The 18,951-nt window shown below is 31.4% G+C and overlaps 1 protein-coding gene across 1 annotated transcript in view; it reads left to right on the plus strand.

Annotated features, from left to right (window-relative positions):
• Positions 1–18,951, plus strand: part of LOC111026246 — a 32,600-nt gene that overhangs the window by 11,759 nt on the left and 1,890 nt on the right. The window contains exons 2-5 of the mRNA XM_022304287.1: positions 5,480–5,597; positions 17,855–17,965; positions 18,039–18,176; positions 18,261–18,358. Coding sequence (XP_022159979.1) covers positions 5,480–5,597; positions 17,855–17,965; positions 18,039–18,176; positions 18,261–18,358 — 465 coding nt within the window. The remainder of the gene's footprint in view (positions 1–5,479; positions 5,598–17,854; positions 17,966–18,038; positions 18,177–18,260; positions 18,359–18,951) is intronic.

Consider the following 18,951-nt stretch of genomic DNA (forward strand, 5'->3'; position numbering starts at 1 on the left):
GCTTATAGCGGGCAGGGAAATGATTTGCAAATTCTGAAAACCAATTTGCAAATATTTGCAAATTATTTGCAAAATGAGTACATAATTTTCAAAAAAATCGGTCATGGTGGGGGGGCCAACTTCACGCACGTCATGTATATATGTATCGTGTGGACTGTTATCCTCGTGTCTGTTACCGTTATCGGTCCTGAATCAAGTGAGGTGGGACACAAATAAAAAAACTTAAAAAAATATTTTAAAAAGTGTATACGTCCAATAGTAATATAATAGGCAATAACAATAATAAAAAGACAACGCGAAAAGTAGTATCGAAAATCGCTCAATAATTGGACATTATAATAATAAACAATAGTGTTCACCAGTTTGTCTAACAATAATATACAGGGTGATTTGTTTAACCTGCTTTACTCATTTATTTCATACAATTAGTTTTGTTTATTGCTCCACGAGGGTTTTTAAATAAAAAGAAAATGTTCACGCGCTTACGTATAGTTTTATTAGTAATTGGAAACGTGACGCTTTTGATAAAAAACTAATTTTCTTATGACACAATAGTTTGATTTATTACAGATACTCAAAGTTTAGATAAGAAAATCGAAGTGTCAGGACTGCTGTCGTCTAAACTTTGTTTATAAATAAAAAAAAAACTATTATATAGTCGATCGGTATATATATTGACGGTTATTGGACGTACGAGTGTAACACTATAACATAAAATTATTATGGATTTCGACCATTTTCCAAAGTATTTTTCTCCACTCCAATGCGTACGGAATCAAAATAAATTAAGAACGGTTGGTAAAAAAGATCAAAAGTTTGACATTTTACTTCTTTTTTTTTTTTATCAAATCCTAGAAATCCCGCAGAGGACATGCGCGTGGCAGTACAGACGCCACTCATGACACCCTGTGTCCATTTTATCCAATATACCTGCAGTATAATATAGAATATAGATACCTAAGAATATTATTATAATTCATATTATATTGTCGTTTACAATAGCGCGTCGACGCGCATTCTTTAGAGCGCATAACGTATTCCGTCGGCACCACTCGCGTCGGGGGCCGCTTAGAATTCTATACGAGGTCGTTGAGCCATCGACGACTGCTGTTGCGGCGGCGGCGGTGGCGGTGGCGGTGGAGTTCTCGAGTGCATAGGTAGGTGGTATAGACAGGTACCTACCAATACCATGGGTACGGTCGAGCATTATATTATTATGTAGTATTGATAGTTTTTTAGCGCGTCTTGCAGCGGTGTACTGCTACTACTGTATACTGCACAGACGAACCTATCGTACCGGAAACACTAAGACGACGACTACAACGACGACACTCCGACACCGGAAACTCGACGAACGGTCCAATGTTGAAATTTCGTGTTATTTATTGTTATAATATTATTATTTATTGGTATATTATAGGCGTATTATATTGTACTAGAATCGCCTCATTTGACGGTCTGCTCATAGTCATCGCAGACCATAATAGTTGTAGGTATATATGGGTGCCTACTGCCGTCGATAATGTGTTATTCATTGTTCGCCTGTGTATATATCTATGTATTTTACATAATATATATGTACTCAAGTCAGGAAAATTATAATGATCTCTCGTGAGTTCGCGCACATCTGACACTGATTTTGTCGATGCATTTTCTAGCAAGTCTTTCAAATAATCTCGAAACTGAATAAAATCCAGATTCTTGGAGTTCGTTTTTGGAACTCTGCTAGACTAGCAAAACTGCAAAACTAGTTATATTGGTTTACTGTTAAAATACGTTATAATCTTATTATTGCAGGTTGTTTCTTAAAATATCTAATATAATAACAATTTTGGTTAACACGCTGTCCGCCAAAATGTTCAGGCCCTAGAAAAATTCTACTAAGGTTCAATTGCTCCCTTTTCTATTCTACTGACCACAATTTAATGGTGTTGTATGTACCACTCGACTAAACTGTGAATATACAATTCAGCTCAACTAATATTTAAGATAATGGTGTATTTACAACGGACAAAGACGAATATTATCGTAAATAAAAAAATTGTATTACCTATTGGTAAATAAATTATTATAACCGTTAAAACGCTACGCGCTTGCAGTATTTTAGTACCTACTATAAACGTACCCATCTATTAAATAGGTTTGACAACACACAGGGCCTCGATTTGGAGCTAAGTGACAAGGATTGCATCATGTTTGTTTATATTACACAAAAATGATTGTGCGTTTTTTAGTATCCGGTGATTTGCATCAAAAGGCACCAAATTTTGTACACATGTTTCTTGAGATTCAGTGAGTGTTTATAGTTTTGTTTTTCAACCCATCATACAGGTCTCTTAAAAAGTGGCTCACAAATTAATTTCATTTTGGCTCACGAAAATAGAATACTAAATGTTTTTACATACGATTGCCATTGCCTATAAAAATTAAAGAGAATTTCATGTATCTTTATATATTATAGATTTATAAATGGATGTATACACTTAAAAACTGCTCGATCGACTTTGACGACAATTTCAGAGTATTTCCTTAGAAATATCGGAAAAGTGTAGAAAGTAATTTTTTTTATTATTACAATCTGTAATAAAAACGTATACAATAGGTTATATGGAGGAGGTGCTTTATTATAATCCGTCACAGATGGATTGCCCATCTCGATTCTCGGTCGAATATCAGTTAACAAAACTAGGTACATCGACGCCTATTTTCCGGTGAACCGATGAGGTACTAACACTAAAACCTAGTTACACCTATATAGCTCCATATTTTAGATTTTGTTAATTTTTTCCCGATTGAAGTCGGGTTATGGGTACAGCTAGTAGTATAAATATTAATGTATTTCATATTATACATTCGACTTTCGATCGATCTTACGCTTAGGAGGATGCGTATGATAAATTATATTCGTCATTTGATAATCAAATTCAAATAATATATTTATTGTAGAGTTATATTTCTGCGTGCACATGTATAGATGTTTCACAGGAGACTTGTGGGTTCCTTCGTTTCGTATCGTCAATGCGTCATACGACATTAGTTTTTGACCTCGAACATAAAGAGTTATAGATTAACTAAATAATATCATATTATTATATGTGTTATCGAATTTATCAATTTAATATTCATCGCATAATTACAATATTATAGTCAAGACTATGTTGAATAGCTCTGACAACGTGAATTGTTCGTAAACCAAATAAATCATGAGTTCACTACAAAAATCAGTAGTATTGTTGAGATCGTGATGACAAATATCGATATTTCATGCGACAAGATGGCGTAGTTCGTTACGTTGAATTAACGACACAGAGTTCTAACAACGGATTGCATTAATGTTAAATCTAAAAATAATCGTGAATCACCATCGAGTCACAATGATTTCGTTAAAAAATCTAATAAGTGAACTATTCTGATATGTGTAATAAAACGTATAATATCCGTGGATTCGGAGTAAAAAAAGTGTACAATTCGCAGTTCGCATTAAAATTTTTTTTTGCATATAAAAAATCAAAGTTCGTAGAAACCATCCGTTTAATGTTAAAATGATCCCGTGCCAGTGACCGTATTATTTTAAATACTGCATACTATACTTGAAAACAATAAACAATAATTATAGTTCAAAATAATAATATATTTTTCGTCGAAGATTATTACGCAAGCAATAGTATGACTTAACTGTTTCGTTGTAGACAGTTTTTTGTTTTTGTGGGCAACGACGTCGAATATCATATTTTACAATAATTTTCACATCACCGTCGTGATTTTCACAACACTGTCACAATATATTTTTGATTAATACAATATTGCAATTATTTGTCGGTAGAACACACCCAATACCCATATTATTTTAGGAGATTAATAGGACGTGTACTAATTTCAGCTTATTTATATCGGACACACGAGGTGGAAGGTATACATACTTTTAAATATCACGACGTGTACAATAAAAGTCTATCCATATCTCAAGTTTCTGGGGGTGTTTTACTTTTTAGAAGTCTTATGTTGAAAATTATAGCTATTTATTTTTCAGTGAACATAACCCCTTATCCTCAAAAAGATTAATAATACTACTTTACAATATATTTGTACTATGATATTGGCATAAGTAGATATAATACAAAATATAAATCAAAGCATTACAACTATATATAGGTACAGACCACCAAATATTTGTAAAAAATGATAACTATAGAAAAAAAAACTCAGCCAACAATTTCGGTGGATGTCTGTTATGTTTGTTTACATTAAACACCCCTCCTCCGCCGATCCATAAAGTCAAATCTATAAATTTCTCTATTTATATCACTGATCTGTATTGTTATTTTCGTTATTTGTATGTCACATGTAGATTGTTTTCCGATTGGTCGCGACCACCTCGAGTATAGTGCGATTCGAAGCGCTACCGAAAAATAGTAAAAAAAAAACACTGAATATTCAGCGCAGTTTCAAATATATTATTTTGTAGTTGTATGCCAGTCGAGGTCGCTGTACCATGGAATTGCAGTCCCCTCTATTGTATTATACAAAATATATGAGTAGATTTTAAAATCCGAAGAAACCCATGATATGGTCTGCAAAATAATAATAAAGACGTGGAGTTGACAGCGACACAAAGCCAAATGACAATAAATGTAAAAAAGATGGAAAAAAATATATGATAAAGTGGGTCGATTTCATCGAATAATAATAATTAATTACGTACGAAACCCATTTCTAGAAAATGAGAAATCGGCAAGATAATGTGCGAATAATCAAATGCAAGCGCACAGCCTATAATATATTACTATTTTATTATTATGGAGTTAATTGATCGATAAGTATCCCCTCGATCTGCTGTCGAGCACTTTAAGGTTATGTATAGTGGTATTTCGAATTGAAAACAATAATAATATAATAATCGTTTTAATCGTCTTTGAATAAGTAGATAAACTTTCTATACTTAATGTTTTCAGAAAAGGTATTTAGAACGTATAATACTAACCGTCAAAGCTGAATACTTTTGTAAATTAGTTTGTGTGTTCGAAGGTCGTCTGAAACGTGTACGATAATAATACGGTTATTTTATTGTTTTTTAAAAATACAATGTGATTATAAAATAGGTGTAATGATTATACGATGAATACATCTCACTGCGAATTGCAATACTTTACTGGTCCGTGAATTTGATCTACTGGCCGATACTATACCTACATGATATATCATTAATTCCAGTGTCTACATAAAACAAATGCGATGTATGCGCAATGATTGAACCGTGTAGTTTTGAAATTTATGGTTTGGAGAACAACAGTAAAGTAATTTCCAATTAAAATAAAAACCACCAGCACTACTTTACTGTGTGTGTATTATGATATTTTAAAAATGTTAATTTTGAGATTGTGATGATGATGATGATGTTACGAACAAACAGAACCCGTGCGATTTTAAAGCGTACAACCTTAACACAGTGTTTTAATTTGTATCTATTATGTGTTTTCAGAATGCCGTTAACCAGCGTAGTCAAACTTCAGTACTAGAACAAATGAACAAATATTTCTATTTTACAAGAACGAAGGGTCTTTTTAGAATATGTTATCCCAAGGACAGACCTCCAGCAGGTAAATATATTATTATTACTGACACGATAATATTGTATGTACTATGAAAATAATTTAACCACCCGTTTCCAAAGTATGCATAGGTACACGGGTAATAATGTAATATAAATATACCTTCTCTTGAGGAGGGTACTTTGAAAATTCGACGCAGTCAAATCGGTTTATCGGGTTACTGGTCACGTTTATATTTTTGTTAGGTACATATTATTATATTATCCCAGTAAATACAGGTTAAAGAAAAATCGACTATTGGTAAAAAAATAATCATTCACACGAATTCTTATAAAAGACGGAAAAAAATAATACAAATAATTCATGAAATACGTTTGAAAAAAACGTTGAAATCATTATACGTTATTTGTGTTTAACGAATTGGGTTGGAATGTTGGATAGTTTATTATAGAAGGCTAAAGTAAAATAGAATGCTACCTTGTTATTTAGTTTTATTGTTTTGTTGCCCACCATTCATATTACCTGTAAACAGTAACGTGCCATAATATAAATATTGATATTATATTTTATCATTTGCATATTGTATGTACATTGTATTAAACGTAAAAACTCAAATGCAAATGTGTAAAGGAATGTCAAATAAAAATTTAACATTTACACCGATGCGTGTACTGATTGTTGCAATACAATTACGCGTATACTATTCGTTAGTAGTCTTAAACTAGCATAATAATATTTATATGGGCTTAGGTCTTAGCATGCTCACCTCTATTTTCCGTTTAATAAGAAGCTTATTGAAACTCTGATTTTCAAAATGTTTAAAATATATACCATTGAAAACCATGTTTTCAAATATTAAGATTGTTTTTTAAGCAGATGACTTTTTTGAAAATGTTGTAAATTGAAATTGAAATTGAAATTTAATCGATTTTAAGTTCTTAAACGTAGTTGTGTAAACCAAAGGTTAAAGGTTTTTAAAATACTTGAACGAAGTATGCTGATTTGAAAATTTTAGTATTTCATGTTGATCTATTAACATTCAACATTTTGTAAAATGCCCGAGCATAATGATTACTAGATTAAATTATTTATATTTGTTTAAAACTATTTTTGGGGACTATATAATCCTTAGTATACAAGGTTTAATAATTCATTCAAAAACAATCGAACCGTTCGATTTTCGATTTAAATGGATAAACATTTTCAAAAGAATTATTCATACGCTAATCAGTTTATTGTAGGTACCTATAGATAGGTTGGTTCGAAGTTTGAAAAATAATACGAAGTATCACCTCTTGGCACTCATTAAACCAGACAATATTCTGAGTACCCATATTTGAAAATATAGTATTTTTTCAGAAATGTTATTAAAAAATTAAAAAAAAAACAAAATTCGAATATACTGGTGTAAGCTTGCCTGGTGAATTACTATTACTACTACTTGTATATTCAGCGTTCGGTTCTTTACACCCAAGCAGGAGCTGACGTCATCACGGAAGATCTCATCGATCATCAAAGACGGATAAAAATCGCTCGAGTGGGTTCAATCACATCTAACTAACATCTATACAATAATATTATTATTATCGTACTACCGTTAAACTCGCGTATTATAGCGTTACGATTAATATGGAAATAATAAAGACGAGTCACAAACCATTACGCAAAAGTTTCGTACGATTCGTGAACCCGTCGGGCGAAACGTCGAATTTTCAATGTCATGTGGTGAACAGAGTGGCGAAAAATAAAAAAATAATACACATTTAAATACGATCCATTGTAGTAGTATCTAGATCTGCGAACAAGTGAAGTTAATGAATATAATAATATTAATAATAATAGTAATTTATATTACATATTATTGTAACGTACGACCGCGGTAGCGTGAGAAATCGAGATGTACATGCTGTATAATGCGTATCTATGTACGTTTATCTCTCGTGTTGATGATAACCAGCGATACAATATTGTTAATTAGAATTTTCTCAATGTCCCGATTTTCGACCGGTTGTGAAACTCTCGCTGCCGATAAAGACGTTGCGAAATATTCTGCTATTATTATATAGCTACACTCTATGTTTATGTGTGCGTGCATCTCGAAGCGGTTCTCAGACGATTTAGTATACGGTGCCCCCGACATTATGAATATCAATTACCTATAAGTAGAAATAAAATTAGAAATCATGATGATAAAATTGCAATTCAATTAATAATAGTGCATTTGGACGTGTCCACGGAGCGTTAGGTCCAGTGGAAGATGTAAGCGCCAAAATCTCCGACACCTGCGTGTGCTTCATGCCAGATATTAAATTTAGAACTACAGCTGGTATGTCGTTAAAAAGCACCAAATGAACGTATAATCTCATTCGACAAATGAATATATGATCATGATGGAGCTTCAGAGTTTTTGCATTATGACATTGTTTGTAATGTACTTATGTAGGTATATAATATGTGATATATTGTTAGAAGGTAGGTACTTAGTAAGCTACACCATAGTCATTATAGTCGCAATTAATTTTACAAAAACAATTGCGTACTAAGGAGTTTTATTCGTTTTTTTTTTAATGAAGACAAATATGTATTAAATATATTATGTATAAATGTTATAAATTTATAATACATTTTTGACGAATTTCAATTTTTTTTAATAATTTATACATTTTTATATTGGTACAAATTATATTTCTTTTTAACATCTCTGGATCTTATTTTCTACTAATTTTGGCTCAAATTATTTATATTTTTTATATATTCAACCTTTGTGTCGTATAGCCCCATAGATTGCTCTAGCAGTCTACCTGAACACTAGGGCTCCACATTTAATAGTTTGCGAACCACTATAGTGTACTGTGTTCAGCGATTATACTTTTATATTGGTCCAGAAAGTCATCCAGTTCACCGCCTGTAATTTTACGGTGGCAACTTACTATACACACAATACAATACATAGAGCGGTATAAAAGTAAACTATAAATACATGTCATAACAGTATTATTCCCAAGGGCGTCTGCGGGGGGGGGGGAGGGCAGAAGAAGCCATGCTCCTCATCTCCATATCTTTAGTGCTAATAGGGTATACTTTGCATAAAAACTTTCAAGTTTTAAGAGTATTTTTTTTATCAATAAAGATAATAATAATTTAATAATACAAATTAAAAAATCTAAAACAAAATCACTAAAGCTCTCACAGTCTCATTGTACAATATGGATATATAGGTACAGTAAATATATTATAATTGTTATTTTTTTATACGAAGTTTGTAATAAAATATACACATAATACAGAAGTCTAAAATAGTATAATGTTATATTATAATATAACATATTATAATTAAATTCCCTCTCTATGGTTAAAATTTTAGCTGTTACCCTTGTTTAGATATTCACTGCATCGCAGTCAAGACTATAGCTAGAGGGTAATGTGGGTGGGGTCCAAAATGTTTGTTTTTATTTTTTACCAACCTATCTCCTGTACGACATATAAATAGTTTATAATATTATTATGTCACGATTTTTATCTAGACCAATTTCGAATCAAAAAATGTATCACTTGATAAGAATACTTGAATGTAGCCTAATGGCCGCGTGGGGGAGGGATGGAGACTAGGAGACCACCTCCCCGCGGTTGCGCCACCGACACCTGTTATACAATTCCCTGATAAATGAATACACATGCGCGCACGACGCTTATTATAATCACTATAGGTACCTACTTACAATAATATATATTATAATATATATGTCGGTCGCCCATGCTCTATTTACGTTGTCACATATTCACTTTGCATGACCGTCTAGTTAATCTGTACGGCACGCTAGAAGTTTTCGTTTATTAATTACGGACGTAAGTTTTTTTTTTAAATTTCGATTTCTCTCCTCCCCGCCCGGTGGCTGCTTGTGCCCATATTATAATATATTATTATACGCTATACATGGGATTATGTATATCTATATAAATGGGTGTCTATAATAATAATATAATAATACACTCGTGATCTGTGTTTCCTTCTCAGTTCGAAAAACTATGTAGGTACATTATTATTATTACAAACCCGACCATTGTTGCAATCGCATTCGCGCTGTCGTTACGTCACCGCGGCCGTCCACGAATAATAAAAAGCGCGTTGCCGCTACAAGCTGTATCCACCTACCTACCATTATCATACAGGTGTATTATGGTATACGGCTGAGCAACAAGTCGCTCTCCCACGGAACCGAAACGGACGCAACGGCACAACAATAGAGCACAGCACACACCGAGAGTTTTCTACATAGTACGCGTGTGTGTCGTCGGCCAAGGATCTAATATTATTATTTAATACATATTTTATTATTATGTACTGTGCACACAAAATATTATGTAGAACATAATACGTAGGTATTATTGTTATTATAATGTCACGCGTAAGAGAGAAAAAAATGTTCTCTTCCCGAGAATGGACCGATTTTTCTTATTCCCTTTCGTCCGGTCCAGTGTGACGCGCACACGCATAATGCAGATTAAAATACAATTATATTGTGATTCCATTCATAGGTAGGAACTGGAAATTATTATAATATATTATTATACCGAGTAGAAAACGAAAGGCTGTGCCATTCGTGTAGATTGGTTAAGTCGGCAGTCCATAATACCTGCAGCTCGCTCGATATGACGTGAAAGCAATAAATCAATTAATATGCGTTGCTAAAAAAAAAATCATCTCTGATTACGATATTATGTATTACATGGCTGTACGTTAAAATTAAATTGAAACATTTAAATATTATTTCATCTACTCGCGATGATAGTATTATAATTGGTACACACACGATTACATTATATATTAATTATATAATGATATTATATACAAAGACAATATTTCTATATTATATAACTATTATTTATTTCTATTTATTCGGTTTTACAGAAATATTATGAGTTTTATTATAGCAGTATTTGGTTTTTATTAAAATCTCGTATCAACATTGGTAAAGTGAGTTTGAAACGCGTATGTGTGTACCACGCGATGTAAATGTCACAAAATGTATGTTTTGATATTTTAATTTGTTCAGATCTAACTTAATGATGTACAGTGTATACGATTGGGGGATCTTATTTGTTTGAACTTTTTGTTTCTAGAATTACTATCGAATTGTTTGTTGATAGTTTATTCCCCCTTCGCGTGTCGAAATAAGATAAAATCGAGAATATCGAAATAGTAAAACGATTTATAAAATTAATATTTAACTAAGTAGCTGCATTATTTTTAGTAGATTAGACTTTATCGTAAAATAAACCGACCTTCAAATATATTCGAATAATCATAAATATATTATATATACATATGTATATATTTATATATATACGTATAATGATCTTCTCATATACCTATATTAATAAATAGGTATTTTATTGATAATCTTTAAAAATTATATAATAGGTAACGAGAAATCATGTTAAGACATTTTTTTATAGATAATATTAAGTTCTACAATAAAGGCACTTATGTATTTTAATAAATTAAACCCAATAGAATAACTATTCTTTTTGGCAATTGTTCGACCCTTTTACGGCACGTGAAGTGGTAAGCTATGTGTACCAAATTTAACCAAAATTACATTATTATAGTGATGAATAAAATTGTGTTGGGAGGGATGGGAGAGAGGTTGAAAAAATTGGTTAACCTTTTTTTTCATTCACCATAACAAATAAGGACCTGGGGTACACTTTGAAAATGTAATGTTTATTTTACTTTTCAAATAGGTTTTGTAATGCTATATTTGTACTTAATTGGTCAAAACCAAATACATATTTGATTAATTATTTAAAGTATGTTGACGAAAACTATTAAACAGCTTTCTCATATTTTGTTTCGTGCGATTTACATTGCAATGCACTCGTACAGTATTCACTATGCGCACTAATCACAGTTTACAAGCGGAAGAGAACTGTATGAAAAAAAAAATAATAACACTGTGGTGATGTATAACCTCATTTGACCGGTTTTGCTAGAATCTTCGATTAGTCGAGGTACCATTTAGTTTTGGTTTCGACGTTTGCGGTTTTTGAAATGAGTGGAAATTTCTGTCTGCGCAAGTGTTGATAATATAAATTATTTTGTTGTGATTTTCTGCCTTACATTCTATGATAAGTAAATAAGAGTTTTTATTTTTAATGAAACAGATTTTGCTCTCAATTCTTTGTATAATATTATGTGAAGATGAATGCTAAGACGACACAACTATTGCTTCAAATATCGAGTACAAAAAATCAGCAAGTAAACAAACATATTATTTAGCATTGTGTTCAATATAATACAGTATTATATAATACAGACTATTAAACATTTATGAATTAAAATAAACAGTTTTCAATCAGGAAGTCGTTGATTCACTATCGTTTGATATTAATTTCTAGTATAATATACAAAGTAGGCAACTTACATTATTTTAATACTTGTACATATACGAACAGTTATAAATTATAACTTAAAACATTTTTATGAGTGTTATAACACATTATATTATATTTTTAAAATCGTTAAAAATATATGATTGTGTTACTTACTTAGAAAATCACTAAATATTAAATAATAAATGATACTATCGTGAAAATACATTTTACCGTTAGAACAGGTTAGTCATTTATGAATTTTTATAAATATTTCTACATATTACATACCTGTTTTTGATGCCACTAACGTGTTTGTACCTAAATTTCTTCCTGTTCAACATGAATACATAAAATTAATCAATGAGAACAGGGAAAATTTAGGTAAAACTGTGTCATTTGAGTACAGAGATTAATATTTAAGGATTCCGATATATTTTCAGTTTGATACACGTCCTATTTTTAAGAAAATGTTTTTTCATCGATTTATTTTACGATTTTGAACTTGTCGATACAACATAACAGTTCAATTTTTCAGCCCATAAAACATTACGCACATCCAATATTTTTGTCCGTTCACAGTTGTAAATTACACAACACGTAATACAATATTTTTTAGCAATAATTTATAGTACAACTACAACTATGCCAGCTATATAAATTATGTCACTCACTTCTGGTATACTGCTGTTTAGTATATTTACTTAAAAAATAGTTGTATTACATATTAACTATGTTCTTGCTAACTGCATGACTGCATTATAATATATCGATTTATTTATTTAAGATTAGGATTTCGAAAACAGAACTAAATTTGTAAAAAAAATGTGTAAATAATTGTATTATATTATAACATGCATTTTTTTGCAAAACACAGTTTTGTTGAAACTGTTATAATATTATGCTCGTGCCTTGCGTATTCATATTGAATATTATACGTTCTACGAGTATCATTATTTTTTTTGAAATATAATAATATATTCTGGGCTTTTCAATTTATCGTCAAGTTATTTTATTGAACGGAAGTGTGATAATAAGTCTCAGAGTTAATATCTGCATATCATATTATGTTTTCCATCGTAAACTTTTCGTATTATTCCCATGCAAATAGCTATCATAATAATATACATTACTAAGATAATAATCTGATTGCATAACATTTTCTTATATAGAATTATAATTTATTATCTTAATGTCTGTAGATATTTATTTTATGCTGCAAAAGTAATAATACTAATAACATATTTTATATGTTATATTTTGTGTGGTAGGTTACATCTAATACGCAGTGTGTTCTACATCAGGTATTTCGAAATCTTATCGTTTTACGTGATTTTTGATTATTTGTTTACCAACCAATAAATTTCAGAAAAATAAGATATTTTTGTTGTTGTATGTTTGTTGTTACTACACTGCTGCAGTTCGTTCAATGTGTGACACCAATGACAACAACAACAACAACAACAACGAAAATAACAACGATACACGAGTGTAACAATAAAGCATGTCAATGTTGGCATCCTGCTAAAGCGGAGGGTAGAATTTCTGGATAGAATTCCGAGAAAATGATTCCTAGTCGAAGTCACCACATGACGATGATACTGACGTGTTCACCTAATAGCCATCACGATCATTTTAGCACGAAGCCGGTCGACATCCCGGGGCTCGTATAATAAAATGATGGTATAAATATGTTCTTAGGAGTGTCCGCATTCAGCATCAGCTGCCTGTACCGGTTCTCAGCGGAGACTTGCCCACATTCCATGCGCGTGCGTGAGGGGCTCACCGGCAACCGGTTCCATCTGTGCCCCATAATTGTTTCTGTAGGACGTCAACCAAGGTCACGTTTAGTAGCACATCGTGTGTGCGCGTTTTTATAAAAAAGGTAGGTATACCTACTCGAGAGGAAAGGACGAAAGAAAAAGCCGCCAGGGAATATTATCACTTCGGAGGTATTTTTTTTTTATTTTCCTTCGATCGCCGTCTACGAACGCGATATTTCTCTTTTTGTTTTAGCGGCCGATAGAAAGTGGTTGTGCACAGCGCCTGTTGCAGTGTGAGATTCGTGATTTCACACTATTTGTCTGGTTAAATGTGCACTAATAACGGTTTTGTTTTTTCTCAAAGTGTCTGGGAAAACAATAATAATGATAATATAAGTTATGACTATACATAACAATAATAACTGAAAAACAACATCATATTAATATAGATTTTACTTTGTGTTTGAAATAAAAAATAAACCCAACGAAAGTGTTTATCATAAACATTGTATTCACAGTAGCTTTGACTGTCCAAAAAATTCAAAAACCAATTAACTAGTGTATCAATTAAATTTTACTACCTAGACTTTTCACATGTTAAAACGAGTGACCCACGTATTCAATAGAAAAATGAACAATGAACAATTTATTATTCAAATAGTGTTATAATAAACTCTTACAGTTTATAATAATATTTTATCTTACATAATTATGTATAATATGTTGCGTGTATACTTAGTACTTACTATGTATGCAAATGCATAATATCACTTAGGTATATATGATGATTACTTAAAAGTTTATTTTCAATACAATATTCAATTGTGGTAGGTCAAAATTTATGTTGGAAAAACTTAATTTTTTCATCGAATCTAATTCGATTTGGCCGGAACAAGATTTTTTTACAACCATGAATTAATTTATAGAAAAACCTGTCCAAGAATATAGTAATTTTTTTTTATGTACCGGGAAATACGAAAAATAACTAATTATATTCATCATATTATGCTGTTCAAAATATATTGAATAGTCGAGGACATTAATTATATTTGTAAACAGTAATAACAACAATATAAACTGTGTAAATTGTAGTCTTCCAAATTACCGTATTTGCGAGTGGGTTGCTCGTATAACGAAAATTATAGACGAGATCACTATACTTGGCCACATGATCGATTTATCGAACCTCTCTAGCCTCTACAATAGATGTGTCATCGACTCATCGTGTGTAGTATTTAACGAATTAAAACTAGGTAGTTAGTATAGGTACCCATCTAATACCATCGTCGGTAACTGGTCCGACATTCGACGCGCTTCGGACCTCACAGTAAAACAGCGTAAACACGGCATATTTGCGAAACGGACTATAATATACAATGCAGCAGAGATAGTGGCGAGAATAATACATTGTAATTAACAAGTATGTCAAAGGAATACTCGGCGTTGCAGCAAGTCCTCCTGCGAGAGAGTGAAAAGCGCATACAATGAATTATCGTCCAACTCGGATGGTATTATTATATAATATTAAATAGATGCTAGCCACTATGGTGCCGGGTTGCATGAAAATTGTGTTGATCCAATGGGCCAGTAAAACATGTTTAAGGGGCTTTTAGCTCGCTATTGATTCGTTGGATGTTTAAAGATTGTTCATGCGACCCGGCATAGGTACGTCAAAAATATTATCCTCAGTGTAAACAGCAAATCGACTTTAGTTCGAAATAACAGGCGTCCATAGTAATAATATGTAACTCGTGTTTGATCATCACGGTCTTGGCTAACGATGATGATATTATTATTCAATCGTCAGAGTTGGGCTTTCGAATGATTGCATATTAATTATTATTATAATATTGTTGAGATGTGCGGTGGAAATAAATTCTCAAACCAGTATAGAGGTGACCGCGCTAGTCTTGACGTCCTTCCGCAGTTTTTATTCCTTCGCGCAGCAAACCAACAGCAATAATCTAAAAAATTTAAAATTTAATAAGCTACCGGTTTGCATTAAAATCGAATCGCCCATACGGTACCAACATTATATTGCTATTAACCCGGTATTATACCTACATTCCTATTCCCGATGAAATCATACAAATACGCTGCAAATGCGGTAAATTTGAATTCATATTCTAATTATTTTGACGTGACGTTTAAAATAGCCAATAGCTATAGAATAGACAGATGACAATATTTACCGTCCACGAAGTTTTCTAATGCTGCCACTGCTTATTTTTTTTTTTTTGAAAATAATAATCAATTATCGTAGGTACATAAAATAGAATTTCTCTCTGCGACTTAATGACAAATAAAAAAAAAATCAAAGACGTGGTTCTGGACTTCCCTCTATTCCTAACTCTTATCTTATCGTTATTACAAAAAATATCGATTCCTATTGTTCTCCATCAGATTCATTGCATCGACTTTTCAATGTTGCGAGTCGTTCTTACGTATTACAGTTATGAAAAAGTATCGTTGAATAAGTACCAATCCGTTTGAAATTACGGATGCCTACAATCGTAATATATCTATTATTACGTATTGACTTATCTGTTATTGAATTGATTAAGCATATTTATACAAGCCCAATCATCTTCATAAAGGTAATAATTTAAATTAATTGCAGCTACACATTTTTCATGTTCATTTTTCAAAAATGAATACTGTAAAATCTAAATAATTATCTATAACTGCGTTTATACGACCACATTATAATTTTGATTCGCCTATAAAAATATTGAGATGATAATATGAAATTGGACAACCCTTCACTAATATATGTACATGTATTATTAAATATTTTAAATAATAACATTTGTGATAGTGACCTTGCTCAGTATTTAAATATTCAATCTAATAAATTTCATTATTTATACACCTCTAATGTTCAACATTAAGTTGAGAATAATCCTAAATATATTTGGCAGTATTTTAATATTGCAGAAAAATCGACTTCCCAATTATAAGTTTTTTCAATGTTATATATCTACGATAAGGAAGTGAATAATATTATTGTAAATACTATTATTAATTTTAATTTATTTTTAAAAATATATCGTGTTTTCCAATTCGTATAATTTAAAGTGATATACTGCCAAACAATGATGATTCTCATGGTTTTATTTTAAATCCTACTAGGTAACATTATAACAAGAATTAACCAAAAAGTACCATAGTTTAATACCTACTACCTATTTAACTATCATTCTTCCTGTTGAATATTCGATTTTTTTTTAGATTTTAAATTTCTAGTAGCACCAGTGTAGATATTTAAATTAATAATTCTGTATGTGCGATTAAGTGGTAAACGTTTTTTTTTTCGATAAGTTAATAACAAACGTATTCCTTTTTCCTTATTCATAAAACAAATTATACTTAAATAATGCATGATATCAGGATAAGACATTCTATGAATACGAATTACTTATATTATTGTACAATGAAATAGGAAAACATTTATTGAACTACTATAGGTTAAATTAAGTATGAAAATAAAAATATAGCGGTTTGTTTCTACTCTTACAATTCGATACCTACCATAATTCATATAGCTATTTCAATATTTATCGAGAACAATGAGAAACCCGTACTTATTTAATGAATATTGTTGAATTATAATTAAATTACTTTCAACTTTAACCCATATTGGAAAGGAAGGTTAGATCCTAAACATAATATCACAATAAAACTAAAGAAACAAAATTTGCGTTACTCAATGTATGAATGATATGGATAATTAATCGAATAAGAATCTACTTTATTTATCAATTTATTTTATTTGTTGAATGCACAAATGCATTGGAAATCAAAAAAAGTAGAAGATGAATAGTGCTCCAATATCGTTGTATAAAATAACGATATATTCACAATAACAATAGTTATAGCTTGGTGAGGTGCGGTCGTACTCTCAATCTGTGTAAACGTTCTGAATGTAAGTACAGGCCGCGGTTGCTAGTTCCCGAATGGGTGACCACCCGGGGTTTTTAGCAACACATCCTTGCCACATATAAACAAACACGTGTTACCCTCCTACCAACATAAAAACCTACTAAACATAGACAAAAAAACCCTAACGCACCATCCCACACCCAATAGCCTTTGATGCTTTGGGTTCCCCCTAGTAAAAAATAAATAAATAAAATAGTTTTATTTACAATATTATTAATTTGTTTTCAGTTGAAACCTATTTGAGTCCTGTCGAAACACATTGTATGAATGTCGATTATTTCTTCTTGGACCCGGAAAATCATACACATGAGTTTTCTGAAGACGCCATGACCAGATTGCGTATGTTTGCACAAATTACAGTTATTGACAATCGCTTACAGTTTAAAAAATTAATTCACTTATTCTTGTTTAGACATGGGCCGATCAACAATTGCCTTATTCATAGTGAGCTTTTTCGTAATGTTTATCGCTTTTTGGACCGGAGTCGCGGGTTGCTGGAGAAGATCGCCCGGTAATATCACGGCAACTGCAATTTTAGTGCTATTGGCATGTGAGTAATACATATTGTTAATTAGTTGTTGCATAGAAATTAACAAAAATGTTGTGAATATGACTCATACTATTTTCTTTTCAGGCCTACTTAGCGCTGGCGCTATGGGATTCTGGCACGGTGTGGAATACTATGAAAAGGAACGTGTAGTAGGAGACGAGTTTTACCAGCAGTGGAATAGCGTAAGTAAATGGCTTAACTATTTCGCACAGAGTGATTCACTAAGCATGCACACCCATTTTTTAAAAATTTATTCAATTTCTGAATTTGGAACTTTTAAAAATACCTACTTAAGATCTGTATTTATAAATAGGTATTTCATTTTTTATACCATTTATGGAGTGTTCTGTGGTGTCGTGGTGATACCAAAATCTGTATTCTTTGATTGAGAATATCCGTTTATTCCTGTAAATTGTTAATCATATGAATATTTTTTAAATTTTGATGTTATATCTTATCAACATTTGAACTAGTAGTTACGATATGGGCGATATGGCCATATGAATTATTTGACTTAGTGTCATAAGGACGATGATTACGGTTTTTGAAAGACACAGGGGATATGATGATTTAGAATATTAGTAACACATTAATAAAATATCCATCAACATTAATAATTTGTTAAAAAATGGCCCAAGTTGAATAAATGATAGATTCAATGTGACTTATATTAAGGAGTTTCATCCTTAGTAGGTATATATTGTATGTATATTAATTGCTCAGATGCTACTCGTTCTAATTTTGATTTAAAAACATCAAAATTATCAGAAAAGTC

The sequence above is a fragment of the Myzus persicae genome, unplaced genomic scaffold (assembly GCF_001856785.1).
Source record: "Myzus persicae strain clone G006 unplaced genomic scaffold, MPER_G0061.0, whole genome shotgun sequence".
NCBI lineage: Eukaryota > Metazoa > Arthropoda > Insecta > Hemiptera > Aphididae > Myzus > Myzus persicae.